The 23,539-nt window shown below is 31.3% G+C and overlaps 1 protein-coding gene across 1 annotated transcript; it reads left to right on the top strand.

Moving 5' to 3' along the window:
- The first annotated feature begins 1,440 nt into the window (after positions 1–1,440).
- LOC126780727 (probable cytochrome P450 303a1) lies at positions 1,441–22,355 on the top strand. Its single transcript, XM_050505389.1, has 4 exons — positions 1,441–1,586; positions 20,158–21,215; positions 21,584–21,701; positions 21,921–22,355. Exons 2-4 carry the CDS (start codon positions 20,158–20,160, stop codon positions 22,245–22,247), a joined length of 1,503 nt encoding a protein of 500 aa, XP_050361346.1. The 5' UTR covers positions 1,441–1,586; the 3' UTR covers positions 22,248–22,355.
- The last annotated feature ends 1,184 nt before the right edge of the window (positions 22,356–23,539 follow it).

The raw sequence follows: 23,539 nt of genomic DNA on the forward strand, positions 1-23,539 counted from the left end.
AAAAACCTTATGAATGGTCAATTGATTTAACATTGTATTTAATAGCATTTATGTGTTAACTTTTCTGGGATAGCCCAGTGCCCGTGAATCTTAACCGAAGATTGCGGGTTCAGAACCGCGAAAGTACAATTGAGTTTCATGTTCTTAATTTGTGTTCATTTCACCTCTTGCTTGGTGGTGAAGGCAAACGTCGTAAGGAAACCTGCATGTGTAATAAGCAAATCCTGTGACATAAAATGAAGATATAGTTTACTTTTACTTTTACTTGCGGTATTTCTTTAGGATTTGCCATCTAAAACAAAGAAAAATTTAGAAAGTTGTAGGGCAGTCCATAAAATAAAATAACCAATTATAACTATGTTTTTTAACAAAGTGTAAAATAAAATATCTTTTTTAACGATATTTTATTCTAACGATACAAATGATTAAGTCCACGTTTCGGTAAATATTTTTCCACGTTCTAACGTTTCCCAATACTCTCTTCCAGTTAATGTTCTGACATCATTAATTCTCGAAGGAAATCGCGCATTATTATTGAATGACTGGATGCAGAGTTGAATGCTTTCATAACTTTGTTTTACGGCCGACTCTATTTAAAATGTTACAAAAATTATCATTTATGAAGTTAAGTTATTATAATAACACGTGAAAGTTGCGATCCAGTTTCAATTAATTGTGGAAATTATGTTATTTATTTTGACAATTAACTGTTATTAATAATATTGGGTAAGATATAAAGCAATATTTTTATTAGATATCAATTTTATACTATTTAATTGAACTAATTTCATAACATTTATCGGTCAAGTCTACTTTACATGGAAATAATAAGCATGTTAATATAGTTTATAAATAAATTATCCTATTTATGCGAAACCTCCTGTCAGAAATAGCTTAGCAAAAACATATTTAGAACAAATTGCAAAAAAGCATCAAGTAAATAAAGTTAAATAAACAAATAAAATATTGAGTAGAATGATAAAATTACCTTATTAAAAGTCAAATGCCGTAAAAAAATCACAGGGCCAAATGACTTTAATTTGTTGGCAGTACACTTAATTGTTGTTTTTGTAAACATTGGTATAAAATTTCTTTAATAATCTCGTCTGTTTTCACTTTTGTAATCTTATTTAATTTAATGGCGAAATACAAGTAAAAATAATATACTTTTTAATTTGTTATCTGGGTCATAAAAATTCAATCTGTTGAAAAATGTTATATATAAAATATTATAAAACAGTTTTTTTTAACGGATAAATAAGTAATGTAACTTTTGTATACGATCATAATTTAAGCAAATTTGGTTTACTCCTTATATACTCCTTCCTAATTGTCCCCACCAACTTTATTGCGTGATCTTTCATATGGGGTTCCAGACCAGTGCACGTTTACCTTTGGTGCGAGAAGGCAAGGCAAAGCAAGGCTGTGTCAAAATCAAAATTAAAAGGGATCAACTCACTTGTCTTGTTTTAGGCTAAGTCTACCGTTCATTCAACTAACATATTTGCGCTGTATTGGTTCTTACGTCGTTTACTTCCGAGAGCAGTCAGTGAAAGCTTGTTCACCATTTGTGACGTACGTTTAAGGTAAATCTTTTAATTTTTCTTTGATTATTCCGATGTTATTAAGTCGTATAATGTTTTATTTTTATTATTGATGTTATTTAATCTTCTCCCAAATTATATTTGAAATTTAATGGATATTTTTAAATATTGACATTAATACTAAATGAAAATGATTTATTTGCATCTTTGCGTTTGCTTTGCGAATATAAATATATAGTTAATAAGGCTTTTCCAACTACTAATACTATTTGTATTATTTAAATGAAACAATATTGAAATTGATAATTAATTATAATCCATCCAATATTTGACACGCAAACATGGTCCCGCGTGTTTGCGTGTCAAATACTTTTTCAAATATACTTAATCATAGAGACTACTAACACATTTTCAATACTGTCTGTCGTCTGTGCTCAATAAATAGTTATTAAATCAAAGTAGAATAACAATATGTATAGAAACACGAGATACCTAATTTCGTAATTTTTGTACGTAACATATAAAGTAATATCTTTTGTCTATTTTGCAACATACTGTGACATAACTGAATAGTACCGAAGTGAGGTCGCTGATCAAGAAATGCTAAAGTAACCAAATTATTATTCTTGAAATATGTGTGTCCCCTAAGAGTAAGTTTAAGTTTTTTAAAGAATTTTTCATCTCAAACAATTGAAGTCTTATGAAAAAAATATATGAATGAGACAAAAACTTCTTTATTGCCACACACGTCAAAACGAAACAAATCATGACATTTTTTTTAAGCTACTGAATCTGAAAAGTATTAAAATTATAGAAAGAAATACAAATAAAAAATAAAATTTCATACGAAACAATATTTACATTTTTTATCAATCGATGCACTGTTTATGATCGCCATCTCCCGAGGTCATAACTTGGATTTACAAAGGCATTCCCCTTGTTCCTTGAATTATAAGTGGATATCTATCAAAATTATCTTTATCTATAAGTATATATAATATATAAGCCTTAATAGCTCATCAGTATTCTTTTTTTATTTCATTAGGTAGGCAGACTGCTAAGTGGGCCACTCGATGGTGCCAACGCCCAGAGATATTGGCATTATAAGAAATATTAACTATCCCTTACATCACCAATACGCCATTAACCTTGTGAACTAAGATGTTACGTCCCTTGTGCTTGTAATTACACTGGCTTATTCCCTATTTAAGTGATGAAAAAGTCTTACGTTCAATTTTGAGCCTTCAGATTAATGTCGTCCCAAATCCTATCCTCAATGTTCACGATTACTTGGAGGGGAGGGTAATTAGGAATAGTAGTTATTTTAAAAAATACAACTTTATAAACACTAAATGAAAAAAAGGTCCACCTCTGTAATCCATCTCTATTAATATGTAAGTATAAAATATTGTAGAAGCCAAAATAAAAACATATGAGTTGTATCTTTTACAAGTAATTATAGATTTTAGGGAGCTTAACCTTGAGAGAAAATTAAATGTTTGGACAAGGCATATCCCGTTTTCATACCAGGCTAATAACGTCAAGATTTTTTTTTAAATAAATTACATGAATCAATCAACGGTCACTTGCCTTAAAGTACCCCTTTATAGTTATGAGACATGGCAGGAAGACTCCTGCCCATTCCGGCCACGGTGGCCATTCTTAATGGAGATTAACCAACTTCGCAGGTCATGCATTTCACACAGTAACAATCTATTACTTCACTGTCATTATCCAAAGGGTCCGCCCCTTATAATTAATGACAGAACTGCTACTGAAAACTCAACCCAAACCCAACCCAAACCTGGGATTGACCTCCAGGCAGCTTATTTTTCCACTGTCACCTAGTCAAGTTCTTACACCAAGTTTATTTGGGTAAAAGACGTACGATTTAGTGATTTCAATTAGTCATGCGTAGTCGCACAGACAAAAAGGGACCTTCCTCTTTTTATCTGCAATATTACAGCTTCAAATCAATCAATATCAAATTGTATTGTTTTTGATCTTCTTCTCTTCAAAAAAGGGAGTGGAGGCTTTTAGACAAGAAGTGGGACATTCAGGCTGTTACGGTTATGGTATTTTTGATCCGTGTTAATAATTATTGTAGAAAACAATTAATTTGTTCAAAATATATTTCACCTACAAACACATCTAATACCTACATATCTTCATACAAAATAATGATTCATTTTGTTTTAAGGGAAATGTACATATGAAACTCTTTTTGTAAAAATATATTTTTAATTAAGACCTTTAAATATACGATTGAAATATCATTCGAAACAGAGCAAGTAGCTGATGCGTCGTTTAAAATGAAAGTATAAAAAAGTAATGTACAAGAATGGAAATATTTGCCTTCATTAAAATTCGATAACTGTAATATACATGGAAATAACATTTTATTTTTAATTGGCTTGATTGCCGACGTCACTACATCAGTAGGATTGTTTGATCCATGTATCCCAGTATAGGTCATGCATAATAGTTCGAACTATGTAATCTATACCAGAATATGCGCGTGCATGTTCTGTTATCGAGTTTTAATGGACGAGCAAACATTTGGGTCTGTTGCGAATGGAAAATACGAGATGTTCGCGTTAATCCGATCACACTTACATAAAGTGGTCGGAAGATAGTCATCTGTGATGATCCAGAGTGAATATTATTGTATTTAAGATTTAAAAATACTTTTTAAAAGAAGGAGATTTAGAAAATTTTTATATGCTAATTTTTATATATTTTATATTATTTTTATTATTCGGGTTAATATATAGCCTATGAAACTTACAAATAATGTAGCTTTCTATTGGTAAAACAATTTTCAAAATCGGTTCAGTAGATCCAGAGATTACCCCTACAACCTCACAAACTTTACCTCTTTATAATATTAGTATTTGTTATATTGTTTTTCATGCTGGGGCTTAGTGCAAGCTCGTCTGTCACAAAACAGCAATACTAAGTATAATACGTATGTTTCGATTTGAAGGGTAAATCAGCCAGTGCTACAGGCACAAGGGACATCTTAGTTCTCGAGGATGGTGGTACATTGGCGATATAGAAATTGCCTAGTTGTTGGTTTATTTGAATGTTTATGTTTGATCGTCAATACTCAATTAAGAAAATAGTAATTAGGATTCAGCTGCTCTGTACTTAGATGTTCTTCAGATTTTCAATAAACTTAGACCTTCGTGTGGCTGCTCACTGGACAATATTCTATAAAAAGGTTTTTTACTATAAACGCGATATAGAAATAATTAACATCCCTTATGTTAATTATTTCTTACAGTACTAATGACTATAGTCAAGGGCCACCTAACCTCCAGGTGGTCAAATTGCCCGTCAGCCTAACTATTTGAAATAATAAAAACATATTCGGGTACAATTCTTTTGTTCATGAAAAGATTTTGATGATTCGTGTGTGCGATTGCGATTGTTTTTGTACTCTCTAAATCCAATGTGGTCCCATCTCGATTTCATTGTTACATTTTTATTTGAAGCGTGCACTCAGGGAATTTTTTGAAATCATTATAAATATTGTTTGGAAAAATATATTTTATATTATAAATACCGAATGATCATTTTAAAATAAATGAGTTGCTTTTAATTATGTTGGAAGAAAAGAATAAAGTTCACTAGTTAAAATTATACCTTTAATCATAGTTATAATTTCCTAAAATATGATAAGAGAATAAAGCAAATTATACGTCACCACATTGGTAGAACCAGCTCGTTATTAGCATAAAATGATTGAGTATTCAGATGTTTGTCCAAATGTCCAGCGAGTATTGCTTTGAGTTATGAAACTAACTCCATTTAAATTTAAGGCAAATTTTGTATCCAATTCGAACGGAAATGTTGCTTACATCGATGTCAGAAACGAGTCGAGTTATTATAAATCCTACTTAATAATAATATAAATTGGACAAGTATATTTGGATGTTTGTTAATAAAGCAGAAACTACTGCAAGGATTTGGATGTGAATTTGGCACACATAACATTCCTTATAACTTGGATTAACATATAGAATTTTTATCCCGGTACATGGTTTAACGATTTTTATATAACGCATGTTAATACTATACAATACTATCGTACTTACATATAATATGAACTATTAATTTATGTATTTCATATATATATATATATATATATATTTTAAAATTACTTCAATCCGTAACTATACGAGATATGTATATATATATATGTATATAAATATGTAGCAAAAATTTCATAAAACGTAATTTATGTGTGGGCGAAGCTGAATTGTTCAGCTAGTATCTTATAAATGTTTTAAGGAAAATATCTTGATCATAAATAAGTATTTCAAGTAAACAATGGCTTAAATTCTAATTTCGTATTAATTAAAATCGCTTGTAACAAGCCATGGCTTTGCGAATTTAATTGCAAAAAAATATAACAGTATAATAAAAAATTATTATCCTATTTTTATTTCACTGGAAGTAATGTATTAAAACATCTATTCTTTTTTTAATGATTACTTCAATCCTTTATTTTAAGTGCAGAGTTAACTAGTTTAATTTTCCTTATGTCACATGCTCTCAAAATATAGTACATAATACACCCTCATAATACATCCTCCATAAGTTGAAATTATGTAGAAAATAGATAGTACATATATTCTATATTTTAAGTACATTAAAAATAATTAAATGAAATTTCTAAATTTCTCACTAACCACGTGCTAAGGCTAAGAAGATTTATAATTAATAAAATCGATAGGTCAAGGATCTAACAACTATCACATTTACTAGCCATATCGAACGTCGTGTGTCGAGGTGAATTTTAAAACTTAATAAATTTCAAAAGTTCAAATATGAAATGAAAATCTTGTTGATTTAATTTTATTTGTATACATAGTTGCAGCTTATATCAACTATGAATCATGAAACCTAATATAAATTATTTCGCAATGTATATAAATATATATAAACTATGGGTACCTTACACTGTCAATACGGTGTATGTACCTAAGTAGTCTCGCGTTATACCACTTATTAACCCATAATTATACATCGCCAGTACTAATGTATCTGTATTGAATATAAATACTTGTAAATATACCGTACCGTAACAGCCTGTGAATGTCCCACTGCTGGGCTAAAGGCCTCCTCTCCTCTTTTTGAGGAGAAGGTTTGGAGCTTATTCCACCACGCTGCTCCAATGCGGGTTGGTAGAATTCACATGTGGCAGAACTTCAGTGAAATTAGACACATGCAGGTTTCCTCACGATGTTTTCCTTCACCGTAAAGCACGAGATGAATTATAATCACAAATTAAGCACATGAAAATTCAGTGGTGCTTGCCCGGGTTTGAACCCACGATCATCGGTTAAGATTCACGCGTTCTTACCACAGGGCCATCTCGGCTTTTTTTGTAAATACAATAAATTAAATAATAACTAGAAATTAAACAATTAAATAAAAATAATATCTTCAAATATTGTATTAGTAATTGGTATATGCATACAATTATCTTCGTATTTAATTATATCGTTGCTAAATTTGTCAAGTATACGGGGGAAATATTACGTAGCATTATTAATATAGAGCTATTCTGAACAAAATCACGATGACCATGAACGTAAAATATCATAAAGTGATATTCGACTTTGACTATAATCATTTTAAAATGAAAAATTGTAAGCTGTAAGCAAATTTTCAGTATTTTAAGAGTGAGATACGAAATGCGTTTCCACAGAAAATCACTGATGTGGCCTAATAACGTTACACGAAATGTATATCAATAACCGCTTTAACTCTGCCGTTTATGTATGTATGTCAGATGCAATATAATCTGCTTCACAATCACTATAGTGACGTCACTAAGCGGGTATGATCTGACATCTAGCCACAATTCATTCCACATACACTAATAGAATTAATAAACAAATACACGATGTTCTGAAATCGAGCCTAGTTGTTGGTTTATTTGAATGTTTATGTTTGATCGTCAATACTCAATTAAGAAAATAGTAATTAGGATTCAGCTGGTCTGTACTTAGATGTTCTTCAGATTTTCAATAAACTTAGACCTTCGTGTGGCTGCTCACTGGACAATATTCTATAAAAAGGTTTTTTACTATAAACGCGACTTAATTATGTAATGTGGTGCCTTTGTCACTTAGTTTAGCACGATATTCTTCGAAATATATTTATGTATGTACAATGTAATACTTAATAACTCTCTCTTACTCAAGTAAGCTACAATTTTGATTTGATATAGATATTTAACTTAAGTATATCCTTCGATAATTCGATTGTAATCAACATTTGTAAACTAGAAAGAAAGTTCATATTGTAATGAATGACAAATGTTTCGTACATATTGATATAAATTATAATGTTTCAAATATTTATATCGCTATAAATCATAATTCTATTGAAAAATCAAAAACTATTTTATCTGTGCTTAATTCTTAAATAATTTCTATAAAATGGATGTACCCATACTCGTTTGAAATTAATATACATTCACAATATTTGACTGACCACCGTAAATAGTGACATAAATACGTATGTATTTAAAATTTCCACTTTGTTGTAACTTTCCGATTGATGGCGCTGCCTCACATCACCTTTATAACACAGTACAGTAACAGCCTGTTAATGTCCCACTGCTGAGCTAAGGCCTCCTCTCCCTTTTTGAGGAGAAGGTTTGGAGCTTATTCCACCACGCTGCTCCAATGCGGGTTGGTAGAATACACATGTGGCAGAATTTCAATGAAATTAGACACATGCAGGTTTCCTCACGATGTTTTCCTTCACCGTTAAGCACGAGATGAATTATAAACACAAATTAAGCACATGAAAATTCAGTGGTGCTTGCCCGGGTTTGAACCCACGATCATCGGTTAAGATTCACGCATTCTTACCACTAGGCCATCTCGGCTTACCTTTATAACCTTTATAACATTCAACCGATTTCATGACAATTGGAATGTATGCCGAATTGTACCAGTATGAATATAAAATGAAAATTGTTTTACGTCAAAAAGTAATAATCGACGAAAACGAAGCTATATTGTATGCAATATGTTTATTACAAAGATGAAAGTATTGAATAAATGATACATTAAATGAAGTATTAATTGTAATAAAATGACCCATACTTGTATCATACTAAGGGTGTGAATGACCCCGTGTAACATAAGACGATTTGATAAAAAGACATTTCAGTCATAAAGTGTACGTTTTCGCGTATCACGTTCGCCTTTCTTAAGGAAATAAAATCGAAATTAAATTTGATTATTTATTATATTATCATAAGTTTTTAATAACGAAGAAAATAAATCTTTGTATTTGATTTTCTCTTAATATGATTACTTATAATTTTTTTTTTACTTTAATCGTCAGACGAACAACGCGGACAAACGTTTTAAGTTTGATCATAGAATAAGTTTATTTTTTTAAATTTATCTTCAAAATAATCCGTTAAAATGTTTAAGTATATTTATTATATTAAATTACGGCAAAAGACAAAATATCTATTTTAATGAAACGACATTGAAATTAAGATTTATTTAATGATATTCTTCATAAACTCTCCGATTATAAAAAAAATACTAATCGAACATAAAAACTATCCCATTTGTCGTCGGTTAAAAAAGAAAAAAAAATTCGTAAAGATGCTCGTAGAATGTGATGAAATGTATTCTATTTCTCTATAATTATATAGCAACAGCCTGTTAATGTCCTACTGCAGGGCTAGGGCCTCTTCTCCATTTTGAGGAAAAGGTTTTGAGCTTATTCCACCACGCTGCTCCAATGCGGGTTGGAAGAATACACATGTGGCTGAATTTCAATGAAATTAGATACATGCAGGTTTCCTCACGATGTTTTCCTTCGCCTTCAAGCACGAAATGAATTAAAAACTTAAATTAAGCACATGAATATTCAGTGGTGGTTGCACGGGTTTGAACCCACAATCATCGGATAAGATTCATGCGTTATAAATTATGGTACTATCATTATAATAATTCACTAAAACATTGACATTTTGGATCCAACTGAAATATTTAACATGAAACCGAAATATTTCAAAAAATACATTTCGCATTCAATTAAAATGTGTGCCTGTGATAGAGTTACGATTAATATTATTTTTTCTCAATTTTATTTTATTTATGTATAAAACAAAAATACAGTTTTTATTCACTATTACAATAAAAACCAAAAACTTGATTCACAACTTAAAAAGAAATTAATGTAAGTTTCACATTTTTTAACATATTGTATGACGCTACCGGTAATGGCTTTCCCGATTAAACCGGTTTCGGACCGTAACCATGTCTGTGTGCGAATTCTTGCATTATACAATATGCTCAATATTTATATAATCAACGAGTTTGTCCGTGTTGCGCAAAGAACTCAACCTGACCGGCGTGTATTCAAGCGAGGCTGAAACTACGTCAAAACTAAAAAAGCGTATCTGCACTATATAACAATATTAAATACTGTCAATGACGACCTCTATTATACTAATAAGGTAACATTATTTAAGTAACACACTTGCGGTTACTTTATATAACGTTTACATTTTAATATTTGCGCTTGTATACTTTTATCGGACATGGTAATGTAATAATCTCACAACTGGTTTTTAAAAGGCTATTCAATATAAGCGCAAAAAAGTATTAAACTCAATTAAAATAAAATTGTTTCCAAATCAGGTCGTTAATTTATTAAATATTTAAAAAAATTGGTTTCCAAACATTTTGGTAAGTATGTCTGTTGTCAAGTTTTATCGAATGCATTGTCAATTTACGTTAAACTATTTTTCTGTAATGAAAATTACTTTGATCTATATTGAGAGAAGTTTTGAATAGGTTTGCTTTCTGTTTAATATATTACCATTTATTTCGATGTTTTATACCACATGCGTTCCGTGAAAGCCAAATTTTATTTATAACTAAACTAATCTAGGTTATCTTAGATGATATTATACTGACTCTCAAGTCATCGTAGTACAATATTAGTCCAGTCATTATTTATAAGAGGCCAGCTATAATTTCACCTTACTTGTTTATTACGATTTTTATTATGCAGCTGGTGCTATATTTTTATAAAGGCTTACTGTGACTGCTTTCGAATTATTTCTTGCAATGTTTTCTATTTTATTAAATTCTACTATTAGCTGTCATTTCATTTTTAGTCGCTCGATATTAAACAAAAAACATACAACTAACGGCTCCACTCATCCCAACTGAATGGGTGAGTGTATTAGTTATTGATAGAAATATTTTTGTATTTTGGGTAGGTTTTTTTTCTCAACAATAATAAATAACCATAATAATAAAAAGTTTTTATTTCTCATAACCCTAAACATGACATTTTAAATAAATACATTATTTTATTTGTTTCTTATATAATATTTTGTTAAATTGTTAGTATCTATTTTATTTTCCTTAAATTCTAAGTTTATATAAAAAAAATCTCTAATTAATAACAATTAAATAATGATTAATTCTTTGGAGTATTTGCCTCTCCGCGGGTGGAGGCCTCCTTCAGCTGCTTCCAATTTTCCCTGTCACCTGTTACATTCCACCAGTTGGTCCCTGATATTTCCGCGAGATCATCAGCCCATCTTCTCCTCGGTCTGCCTACGCAACAATATCGAATCAATATTTTGTACCTTAAAAACAATGTGTATGTAAACTTATACACAGACGTTCCAACACAGAATTTCAGAAAACGTGTTCATGGTCATTTAAACCATATTACTTGTTACGATAATCGTTAAAAGCCTTTACATATTAATTATCATATCGACATTCAACTAAATAATACACATATTTCTCGATTATGAGGTTGATCTTTTAAGCAACTTTTATGCAATAAATGTAACTTTGATTTATACTAATATTAGTATTAGATAATCAGCTTTCTACGGGGGTTTTCACCGCCACATACCGGAATTAAAGTTACAAGGAAACTGCGAATGTCTGGTTTAAAAACAGTAGTATACAAAAGTATTTTTATTAAAATTAAAAATATTACTGTCACAAAGTGCAAATTAATTAATGCAATGTTTAATGCATTTACTGTTTCTTGTCGAAAACTTCCAAAACAATAATATAATTTTATTTAAATCTCATTTCTCAATCAGCATAAAGTTGATTAATGTGAAATTTTCATCGTGAGACTCTAAGTCTAAGACTATAAAGTATGCACCAAAACCAGCTGGGATTTGCCTAAATACATTATTTTGTGAATTTGTTAACATTTTGGTTTAATTCAAGCATTTGATTAAATTAGTCACTATAGTTTTCAAAAGTAAAACTCATGCATGTTTTCGTTTGTACTGAAAACACTATCAGTTCGTTTGTTATTACCTCCCTATAAATAAACAAGATTAAACTTGTTTGGCAAACAAGCGGTCAGAGTAAGGCTTTAAATAAACAAGTCACACTAAACAGTGAGTAAATATTTCAAAATAGAACTGAAACAATGGAATAGGCTATAATATTTTACGAAATATATTCCGGTGAGTAAATATTTCAGTTACACCAAGAGTTTTTTTTTTAATATAATTATTTTCAAACATTTTAACACAATAAATAAATAACCACGGACAGTGTTAATAATATGTAATCAAAATCAAAACATATATTTAATGATATAGCTAAGCAGATCCGCCTCTGACGGATTTAGCCTTATAGCATTATTTCCAATAAGCAGAAGAAAAAACAACTCATTAGTTATGGACTTTCGTGAAATTGAGTTTATAGAAACCAGCTTACGTATTATGTTTTATTATTTATTTTTCACGTAAATCTGAAACAAATAAAAATAACGAATAAATTATTGGCATTGGCACCATATTGTATTATACTTAACACTACATCCTCCTGGGCTTAGGACAATGACAAACCAGTAGTCTTGGTCACAATTTTACTTTAAAATTCAGGTGTTTTAAAATTCACCATCTTGGCAATAACTACGATTCTGTTGGTATTTACGCGGTACCACACGTGCTACCTTCTCCTTACTTTGTTGCTTTATTTTATTTTTCTTATTATTATCTATTTATTATATTTAACTGCTAATACATAATACAATTTAAATTAAGAACTGATGTAGTTAACATCAGTAGGTGCATATGGCTGCAGAATCCAGATGCATGTTGAATACAATTTGAATAATTACCATACGGTTAGGGTCTGTTAATGTCAGAATTTTTTAATATATGTCTGACACGGTTTGTTGAAAATGATCGCTATTCTTCAATTTATTGTTTACTTTTACTTAAAGAATTTTCAAAATCGAATGGCATTTTTTGGATATTCATTGTAATTTCGGTATTGAAATGGAGGACGCAAACCTTTAAAAAACTCATGCAATTCATTCACGTTGTGCATAAAAATAAATTCTGATCGACTATGAACACAGACCTAAAATTTATATATATTTATATAATATACTAAGGATAATATTATACTTGGTTTTTTAAAAGTATAGTAGCTTGTTAATAATCTTGTCTAAAATATTCCGTACGTCTATAAAAGTCAACTTTGTCGAATCGATCCGTTCAAAGAAGCGTCACTTTTCAGCACACTAAACAAATTATTGTTGTATTCGAAGCTCCGGACCTCCTTATGAGGAGGTCTTTACTTAGTAGTTTTACATTTACTTACTTTAGGCAATTTTTTTTTAAATTATTTTTTTAACAATATAAACAACTAAACAATTAAATGATGGTACTACACGAAAGTTTATCTTGAGTCCTTTACGTCTATGGATTTAAATACAATATACACTATAATTGTTTTAAATAATACATCTTATATTTAATATTATTAATAGATATTTCTCGTCTTGTTCTGTTATCTAAGCTATTTATTAAGTGACGAATCATGTAAGAGCTAGTACGCTGTCCATATTTATTGTTAGCTGAAATAGTTACTATTTTTTGTTGTGTCACCCAACGGGTTTTTGAATCATATGGAACGTTATTCTGAAAACCTGTATTAAAGAATTGTTCTTTTAAAATATGATACTTAACTTTGTTCTGTATGGGTATTATTTAACAATGCATAAAAATGTTACGTTCATCAAATTTTGCTTTGATTTTAATGTTATCAGGTATAATGTTTTTCAAGATTTTAATTTGCAAACGATAAATAGTACCGAGTACGTTATGCTTGTTAGCAGACTATGCAGTCGAGTAAGAGGTACTACTGGATTAGTTTATGTTATAATTACCAAAAGGAGAAATTAACATTGATTTTATTAAAAGTCAAAAATATTGTGTTTTACAGCATGCTAATAACATATGCAAAATAAAAAAAAGGATGGGATTTTACACCACGCTTGGTTACGCTAATTGTTAAAAAACTTATTTAATATAAGTTTATTTAAAAAGATGCTGTCACAGAAAATAAAACAAAGAGGCACTATTGTAATATGTATTACGTGTACATAACAAGAACTAGACAACATATGTATCAAACTGTAGTAGTAAACGTCTGTATTATATTAATACGTTTTGAATATGAATCAGAAGTAAAATGTCTAGACAAAAATTTTTGAATGCATCATTCTTTTATAGAAATACGGAATATTTTAGATAATCCTATCTAACAAGCAACTTTAATCTTTACTAATAAATAAAATTGAAAAAGTGTCTGTCTGTCATTTAAATATATGCCTATTTTAAAGTTAATATCGTAATTTGTAATTCAACAAAACCAAAACATTCATTTTTTAAATTTTTGTCTGTCTGGATGTCTGTTTGCCCGGGCTAACCTTTGAAACGGCTAAAAATTACAAATACCTGAATTATTATAAGAAGTATTTCAAGGTTTCGTGTATTCTTTATTTCGTCAAAATCGGTTGAGACTATTAAAAGTTATAAAAACATACGTATTTTTGTTGTTATTTATACACGTATAATGACTTGTCATGATTGATTTGAAAATCTACCCCCAAAAGGGCGAAACAGGGGTTGAAAGTTTTTATAGGGCAATCCGTCATTTTATATGTCAGAAAAATGATATTTAATATTAAAGTTTCTGTTGATTGAATTGATAAAAAGTTTTTAAAAATTCCACCCAAGCTGGTGGCATGTTTTTTTTTTTGGAAAAGTAAAATTTTTTTATTCGCTAAAAATACTTCATACACATACTTCTGGGTGCAAATAACGAAATGCAAATAACACAATGTCTTAATATCAGTTTCTCCTAGGGATGTGCAACTAATATATATTTTTTATACATATTTCACTATGGCAGTAATGTTAGGTAGCTAAGGTAGTTTTCCTTCCACGAATACCTTCCATGAGAATATTCATTCGAATTCCAAAGTATATGGTTCCGTCTGCTTCACCATGACAATCAATAAGTCTCAAGATCTGTCGTTAAACAAGGCCGGCATTGATTTTAGTGAGAACTGTTATAACATAGACAGTTTTTAATCGCTCTTGGACAATCCTGCGGATATGGACCCGAGGGTTTAGCAGCAGACCCGCATCTTCCATCGGAACAGCGTAAGTGCACCCTCTCCAAATGCTCTCTAGGCATTGAAGTGGCGGGAACACTGCAGAGTTCTTGCGACGTGGCGGGACCGTCTCCGCGAAGAACGGTACACGTGCAAATGCGTCGTCAGAGCGATCCTGCCGGCTTTTAAAGCATAGATGAGACGAAAGCGACGAGTCACCTTCCGACTTACGCAGACTACCTGTGTAAGATCGGATGCGAAACGACAGCGATGTGCAACCACTGTTGCACGGACCAGGATACCCTGGAAACTTGCCTCGCGTTGAGTGCGGAGAGGGAGATCCGCGAGGCCGAACAGGACCTCCTTCTACGAGCAATCGTGTCGGCGATGGTTCGCAGTGGGATCGGTGCCGAGGTTACGGCCCTTCTGCCTTCTTCTGTAAGACCGTTATGGTCCAGAAGGTGACGGCGCAGTGGAAACGGAAAGGGTCGATCCTGTTCAGCGAAGACGACGTCGGCATCTTCTCGGCCCTCACACGGCCAAGATGCCCAGGGTTTCAAACATAGGGCATAACCTTGGGGCAGCCGAGATTAACTTTGATAGATGACTGGGTTGTCTAAGCAACAGAATCGTAGATCGGAAGACATATATAAAATATTTCTTTCTTCAACCCATTTAGTTCACTATAAAATATATTAAGTTAAACTACAGGAATTCACAGTAAGTTTATTGATGATAATTGAAATAGTAATCATCAATCTAAAATTTAGAAAAAAAAACCTAAACATACTTTTTCTTATCAGAATGACAATTCATTTCATGCTTTAAAATCACAGACTCCCAAACAATCATTTATTCTTTACTATTATGAGTTAGGGTATAGAAAGTGCACCTGTGTTTACGCACATACTTGTGCACTACCATATGTCTCTCTTGAGATTGGTCACCGTGGCCGAAATCGGTCTGAAGGACTATTATTATACTTAAGCGCGAGCGAAGCCGCAGGCAACTGCTAGTGGTAAATAAACTTAATGTCGCATACATTGGTATTTGTGTGTTATCTCTAGTAATTCCTATTCTCATTAATCTTTTCCACATTTTAAACACAAATGCATGATCGACGATAAAACGGTTCAACGAGTAATTACATAATGGTCACCTCACTGAATTTCAATTAATTCGAAATCAAGTAATTATTTTCGAATCGTAAAATATATATACCCATACATACGGGTAGTCACTTTGCATCGATTACTTTTTTATCATTTTTAATATTTTATTTTTAATTAAAATAATCAAAATGATAAAACTTAAATCGTTATATTATAGCGTTGGTCATAGAAATAATAATTTTAAATCCAATTCCAGTCACAATAAGTATTTATTGATATTCAGTAAATCAAGTTTTTATATGAAACATGGATTCAACCCACATAGTAGTAGTAAAATATTAATGAAAGTTGTTTTTATGAAGATTTATTTCGTGCGTAATTATAAGATAAATATAAATAGATACAGATAAAGACATAGGCGGCTTCGCCCGCTTATGAAAGGGGAGAAGGGGGAGAGGAGGGGATTTTGTGTGGGTATCCTATGTTCTTTTTGTGTATCCCTGACAACGCGTATGCAATTTATGACGATAGCTTGAGTAGTTAAGATGTGAAAGCGTAACAAACAAATAAACTAAGGAACTCAATTTGGCGTATAATATTAGTAAGGATCCTGTACTAATTATTCAATTAGCAAGGAGAAAGCCTAATTGAAAATATAAATTGATAAGTTCTCCTAATATAAAGTCAGTGAGGACGTATGTACTGCTAAATTATATACTGACAGAATCGATAAATATTTTTCATAGGCAATATGTATCTTAATCTAACAAAAGACAAAAAGAAGGACGATAAATAGATATATCATACAAAGAATATCACACCGAAAATCTCAAGTGTTTGTAAGGAATGACCATTCTGCATAAATCATTAAGGAACATAATTACTAAAAAATAAATTATTTCATAATTATAAAAACATGCTATAAATATAAGGCGGACGAGTGCCTTGTTATGGAAATTTGTTGGAATCGCGCATCACTACGCACGAGGCACTAATGAGCAAAATATTTATTATCGACTCACGATAAAGTATCCCACAAACACAGTCGTTAAAATGTCGCATCACAAAAAATAACTAATTAATAATAATAATATCCTGGGACATTTTTCACACACGGCCATCTGATCCCAAATTAAGCTTGTACAAAGCTTGTGCTATGGAAGCCAGACAACTGATATACTACATATACTACTTTTCTTTTGTAAATACATACTTATATAGATAATCACACCCAGACTCAGGACAAACAGACATGTTCATGCACAAAAATGTCAGTCTTGGGTGGGAATCGAACCCACAACCTTTGTTGTGAAAGGCAAGTATCTACCAACCACGCCAATCGGCTCGTAATTTATTTTATAGACTCCTTGGAAGAACAACGCCCACTCCATGTCTTCATCTGAAAGGCTGAGACTATTTCAAAAGAATACGGGATCTTGAAATGAAAATGAACCAAACTAAGAAAATAATAATGTTTATAAAAAGAGCATAAAGTTTAATACGAAATCAATCAATGCAAGACCGTTTTCATGCAATGCAGATTGTTCAAGAAATGCCTTTTACATTTATTTTTGATTTCCTTTCGGAGGTAATGCTTTGTATTAAAGATGGACTTAATTTGTTGATTATACGAGAAATGAGAGTTTTAGAGAGAATTTACTCTCTGTAAAATCAGATTATTAACTGTATTCTATTATTTTCTTCCATGTTCAGTGTTTTGAAATATTTCTTTATGCTTACTTTTACCGATAAGCTGTTCTTCTAGAAAACTATGAGGATACGACTTTGATATGGAAAGCAAATGACATTATTTATTGAATTCGATTTCACTTTTTTTTCAGTCAAACTTAAAAAACTTTAATATGTTTTTGCTGTGCTAATTAGGCCACCATTTCCGACATTAATTGAATCTAGGTGCTCACTATAAGCTACGATTTAAGTTTAAATTTAAGATTTAGCTTGCTTAAAACCCCTTTAAATCACTAATAGAATATACGAAATTACTGTTGGACAACAATTAGAATCGTTTCTTTGTACACAGCGAATTTAATTGCAATTTTTACTACGTTTGTTATACGAGTAGGTCGCACGCTGCATATTCTGTAAATGGATATAAAATAGCACTTGTGTTCTCTTGTGATATCTGCATTAAATCTGTTCTACTTCGCTTTTAACATGGTTGTTGTAACGATTTGGCAAATAATGCGAGAAATTAAAGATAATAATAAAATAAAAAAAAAGTAATTTTTAATTATAAAACAAATAATTATGTTTGTCTCAATTTCAATTATTAATTCTCCATGGCTACTAAAATTAAATGTTTTTACTCGACTACAGTAAATAAACGCTAATGATGCTTATCTAAAGCCAAGATGGCCCAGTGGTAAGAACGCGTGAATCTTAACCGATGATCGTGGGCTCAAACCCGGGCAAGCACCACTGAATTTTCATGTGCTTAATTTGTGATTATAATTCATCTCGTGCTTTACGGTGAAGGAAAACATCGTGAGGAAACCTGCATGTGTCTAATTTCACTGAAATTCTGCCACATGTGAATACTACCAACCCGCATTGGAGCAGCGTGGTGGAATAAGCTCCAAACCTTCTCCTTAAAAAGAGGAGAGGAGGCCTTTAGCCCAGCAGTGGGACATTCACAGGCTGTTGCGGATTGCGGATGCTTATCTCATTGTTAACGCATATAAAATAGATGAACGAATGAAAATTATGAATGAATCAATAAAGTCTTTGAAAAAAGAAAACCATTTCATATGCGTATCCAGTGTAAAATAATGACAGATAGTTCATTTGACATACCGTTGCCGTAGAAATTCTTAAAGAATCTATATATATATATTTAAAAAAGAAGTTATATATATATATATATATATATAATACATAAAGATATTGGATAAAAATAATATGGTGGTGGGGTCTTTATTAAAGCAACAGAAACCAAAATAACAGTTTTTAGAATTTTTGTCTGCCTGTCTGTAATAAAGTCTTTGTTATAAATAAAAATCAAAACACTATGTACTCTTGAGTCGCCAAATTACACTATTGAAATAAATGTATAGCTATCTATTATATAAACGAACTATTTATACATTTAGTTTTTTTATACTACATTTGTTAGTTGGACCAAAAAAAATTACCCATTTTGAAAACCGAGTCTGAAGTGTACTACTATTATGATAAATAATCAGGAGAGAAAAAATATTGAAGTCCTTAGATACGTATATTAAGATACTAATCGTTTTTAAAAACAAAATAAAATAATAATATTCATTTTCCTTTCCAGTCTTACGTTAGACACGTAAGCATAACATTTTGAGTAAATAAAAAACGTTTTAAAAAAGAAGTTTTATTTATTCCAAAACTAAAATTATCCTTGAATATCAGGATTCGGTTTATTACGTACATACATATGTATATTACGTACATATTGTACGTACTTGGGTCATCGAAGTCTGTATAAAGCAATAAAATGTTTATCCAGCAGATTCTGATAAATATTCTTTACTATGTCTATCCGTCGATAGAAACATCCGATATCCTATAGGAATACCGGGTTTTTATCGGATGAACGAATCTTTAAAAATAAATACCGTTTTAAAATGTTTGAGTTCAACAATTACCAATAATAATAATAAAATTCCGAACAAAAATATTATACTATCTAATTACAAGTACGTAGTGTTAAAAGTGCTAAAAGTGGAGTCTCTCCACTTTGCTTCTACCAACTATTAAGTAAGCTTTTACTGCAAGCTCGGTAAAGCTTTCGACAAACAGTATTGAATGGACGGTATTGTTTAACTGGGCATCTTAATTAAAATAATTTTTCGATAGTCAAGCAACAATGTCGCACAAAAGGAAACGATGTTCTTTCTAATTCTCTTTTTGATAATATTGAACTTACATCGTATTGTAAACCTAATATTACGATATCCTTGCAATTTTTATATATTCCTAATTTATGGTTATTTGGATTTCGCTATAACTTTCTTAAGGTTAATTGTGACGTTAAATATTTTCTTATTCTTTTACAGATGTGGTTAACAGTACTCGTGGTAATATTGATTATCGTTATTTTACTGTATTTAGACACACTAAAGCCTAAAAAATTTCCTCCTGGTCCAAAATGGTTACCGGTTGTTGGAAGCGCTCTAGAAGTTAATGAGATTCGAGAAAAGACCAAGTATCTTTATAAAAGTTTTAAGGAGCTGTCCAATATTTACAGTAAAGATGGACATTTGCTTGGTCTTAAAATTGGAAAAGATCGTATAGTAATGGTTAACACCGTAGAAGCTAATAAAGAAATGCTTTACAATGAAGACATTGATGGACGACCGAAAGGCATATTCTATCAAACCAGAACGTGGGGTGAGAGAAAAGGCGTTCTGTTGACCGATGGCGAACTTTGGAAAGAACAAAGAAAATTTCTTATAAAACATCTAAAGGAATTTGGCTTCGGAAGAAAGGGTATGAGTGAAATTGCATTCTCTGAAGCTGGTCATATGGTTAGTGACATTTTGGAAATTTTAGACAATAAAGAAAGTGCTATACTTCCAATGCACAATTTTTTTAGCACTTATATTTTGAACACATTATGGACAATGATGGCTGGGATTCGATATAAGCCAAGTGACCCTCGGATGGTACTGTTACAAGCTATTTTATTCGAACTATTCTCAGCAATCGATATGGTCGGATGTCCCTTCAGTCATTTTCCTATTTTATCTATTATAGCACCAAAGTCATCTGGTTACACGGACTTTGTGAGAATACATAAAAGAATTTGGCAATTTCTACGCGATGAGATTGCTGTGCATAAAATGAGATTTGACCCTAATAAAGAAGACAAAGATTTTATGGATGTTTATGTGAGGGCACTAAGGGAATACGGCGAGGTTAACACGTATTCTGAAGGACAATTAGTTGCGACATGTCTCGACATGTTTATGGCTGGGACGGAAACGACAAACAAAAGTATGAGTTTCGCTTTTAGCTATCTAGTACGAGAACAAGGCGTTCAAAAAAAAGCACAAGAAGAAATAGATAGAGTTGTTGGGTATAACCGACAGCCATGTCTTGATGATCGTCCGAAGTGAGTTTGGATTTTTATAATTTATAATTATTAATATAGTTTATGATAAAAATAGTAAAAATTCAGATATGACATTGGCCTCTCTAAAAGCATGTCACTGAGTCCGATCTTCTGGTCTTGTTTTCACCCGGCCCACTGCATTTTAGCTAGTTATCTGGGCGGCGTCGAGTGCATTTACTCTCTAACGAATCACTTAATTTCTGATGTGATTTAGTAGTAAAACTTCGAGTGAACATAGATCTTAAATTGCTGAAAGAGACGCACCGCGAGTGTCAACGTCTCGGCTCCGGATATCATCAGTTTTAACCCTTTTACCTTAAAGCTTTGTGGAATGGTTAAAAATAGTTCAATTTTATTTTCATTTTTAGCATGCCCTACAATGAGGCAGTAGTTCATGAATGTATCCGTCATTTTATGGGCAGAACGTTCGGAGTACCGCATCGTGCTGTACGAAATACTACATTAGCTGGATACAACATACCAAAGGTAAGTAATTTTTCAAAATATTATTTATTTTTAATTTAAAACAATAAAATATAAGGAAGACATCATTTGAACATATCAACAACCTATTTACCTATGAGTCGGTGTTTGATACTTTACATAACTTATCATGAATGTGATAAATATGAAAATAGTAACAAGTTACTATTTTTTTACTTTTTCAAGATATGTTTTTTAAAGTTTTCAATGTTTTTTTTTCAGGACACAATGGTGGTCAGCAATTTTCCAAATATACTAATGGACGAAGTTCTTTTTCCCGAACCTTATAGTTTTAACCCAGAACGGTTTATTGTTAATGGCAAGTTTTGCCTTCCTGACTACTTCTTCCCTTTTGGATTATCGAAGCATCGATGTATGGGCGATGTTTTAGCAAAATGCAATATATTCATGTTGACAACAACAATTTTGCAAAATTTCTCATTATTACCTGCACCAGGGGAACCTTTACCATCATTGGAACACGTGGATGGTGCCACAGCATCTGCCGCTCCATTTAATGCTCTTGTAGTACGCAGAATAACTCAGTGAATTTTTTTTTTTTTTTTATAGAATAGGAAGGCGGACGAGCATATGGGCCACCTGATGGTAAGTGGTCACCAACGCTCTTAGACATTAGTATACTCTTAGATATTTGTGATACACTTAATACTTTTTCGAAATACTGTTTTTTATAAATATTTGTTTTTAACTGAAGCATTAGTCAAACAATATCTGTACAAAACTTAATCAGAAAATCAAAATTTTAAAACGGCTTATTTCTGTTACGTATATTAGTGATATATGAAAGTTTACCGGGCCGATAATAAGGTTGAATTTATTACAGTTACTGTATCACAAAAACAGACGTGCTTTAAATAGCCGATATATATATATATATATATATATATATATATATATATTATTGTATAATATATTTTTAATTGTAACACGAACGAAGTATTCGCTATACTCGGCTTTACGAAGTATGTTTCATACCAGAGAAGACCTATGCTGAATGCTAATACGTTACGTTGTAAAATTATCTTTACTACGGTTTAATGTTATACTAAAAAGGCAATATTCATAAGATACTTAAAGATTAGGTTTATGAGGTTACGTGGATAAAATAAAATTAAAGCTAGTTAGAATGTTTATATTGTTTTATTACCTACCTGTTATATATATCTCGTGTGTACGGGGTTCGTTCCACCAAGACCGTTACATTAATAAACCCCTTAATAAAGATTATAAAATATTAATTATAAAATTTACAACATCAAAATCAGGGGAGTGGACCGTTGACAGTATCTGGTCAATTAAGTTCACATTATTAAAATAAAATATTATTTGTGAGTTAGCTGTAAGTGAGTTGGCATCAGTTAAAATTAAGTGACAGATGTAAATAGACAAGCAGGATAGTGCAAACCCTAAACGCAGTGTCACAATGAGTGAGCAAAAAAAAAAAACGATTAAGAAGCAGCAAAAGCACCAGCAGCAACAGCAGGCCACTTCACAAGCAGCCTCTCCTCAAGAAACCGCAGAACCTCCAACAGCTCCAAATCAACAACAATTCCTCGGTTGAGTTCACCGAAAAATATTATATTACTTTGTAAAGCAATATACAAAGTATATATAAAATTATAGAAAAATAAACACTTTCTCAGGAGTGTTTAAATATGTAGAAATAAGGCAATACATGACTTATATTGCACGTGGCACGGTTTTGATACAAAGAGGTTTGGTAACCCGAACTTTTCAAATAAGTTTTACAAAGTAGAAGACGTAGGTAAACCTCCGTTAGTATAATTTTCTATATAATAAAAATGAATATATTTAATCGT

The sequence above is a fragment of the Nymphalis io genome, chromosome Z, assembly GCF_905147045.1.
Source record: "Nymphalis io chromosome Z, ilAglIoxx1.1, whole genome shotgun sequence".
NCBI classification, from domain to species: Eukaryota; Metazoa; Arthropoda; class Insecta; order Lepidoptera; family Nymphalidae; genus Nymphalis; species Nymphalis io.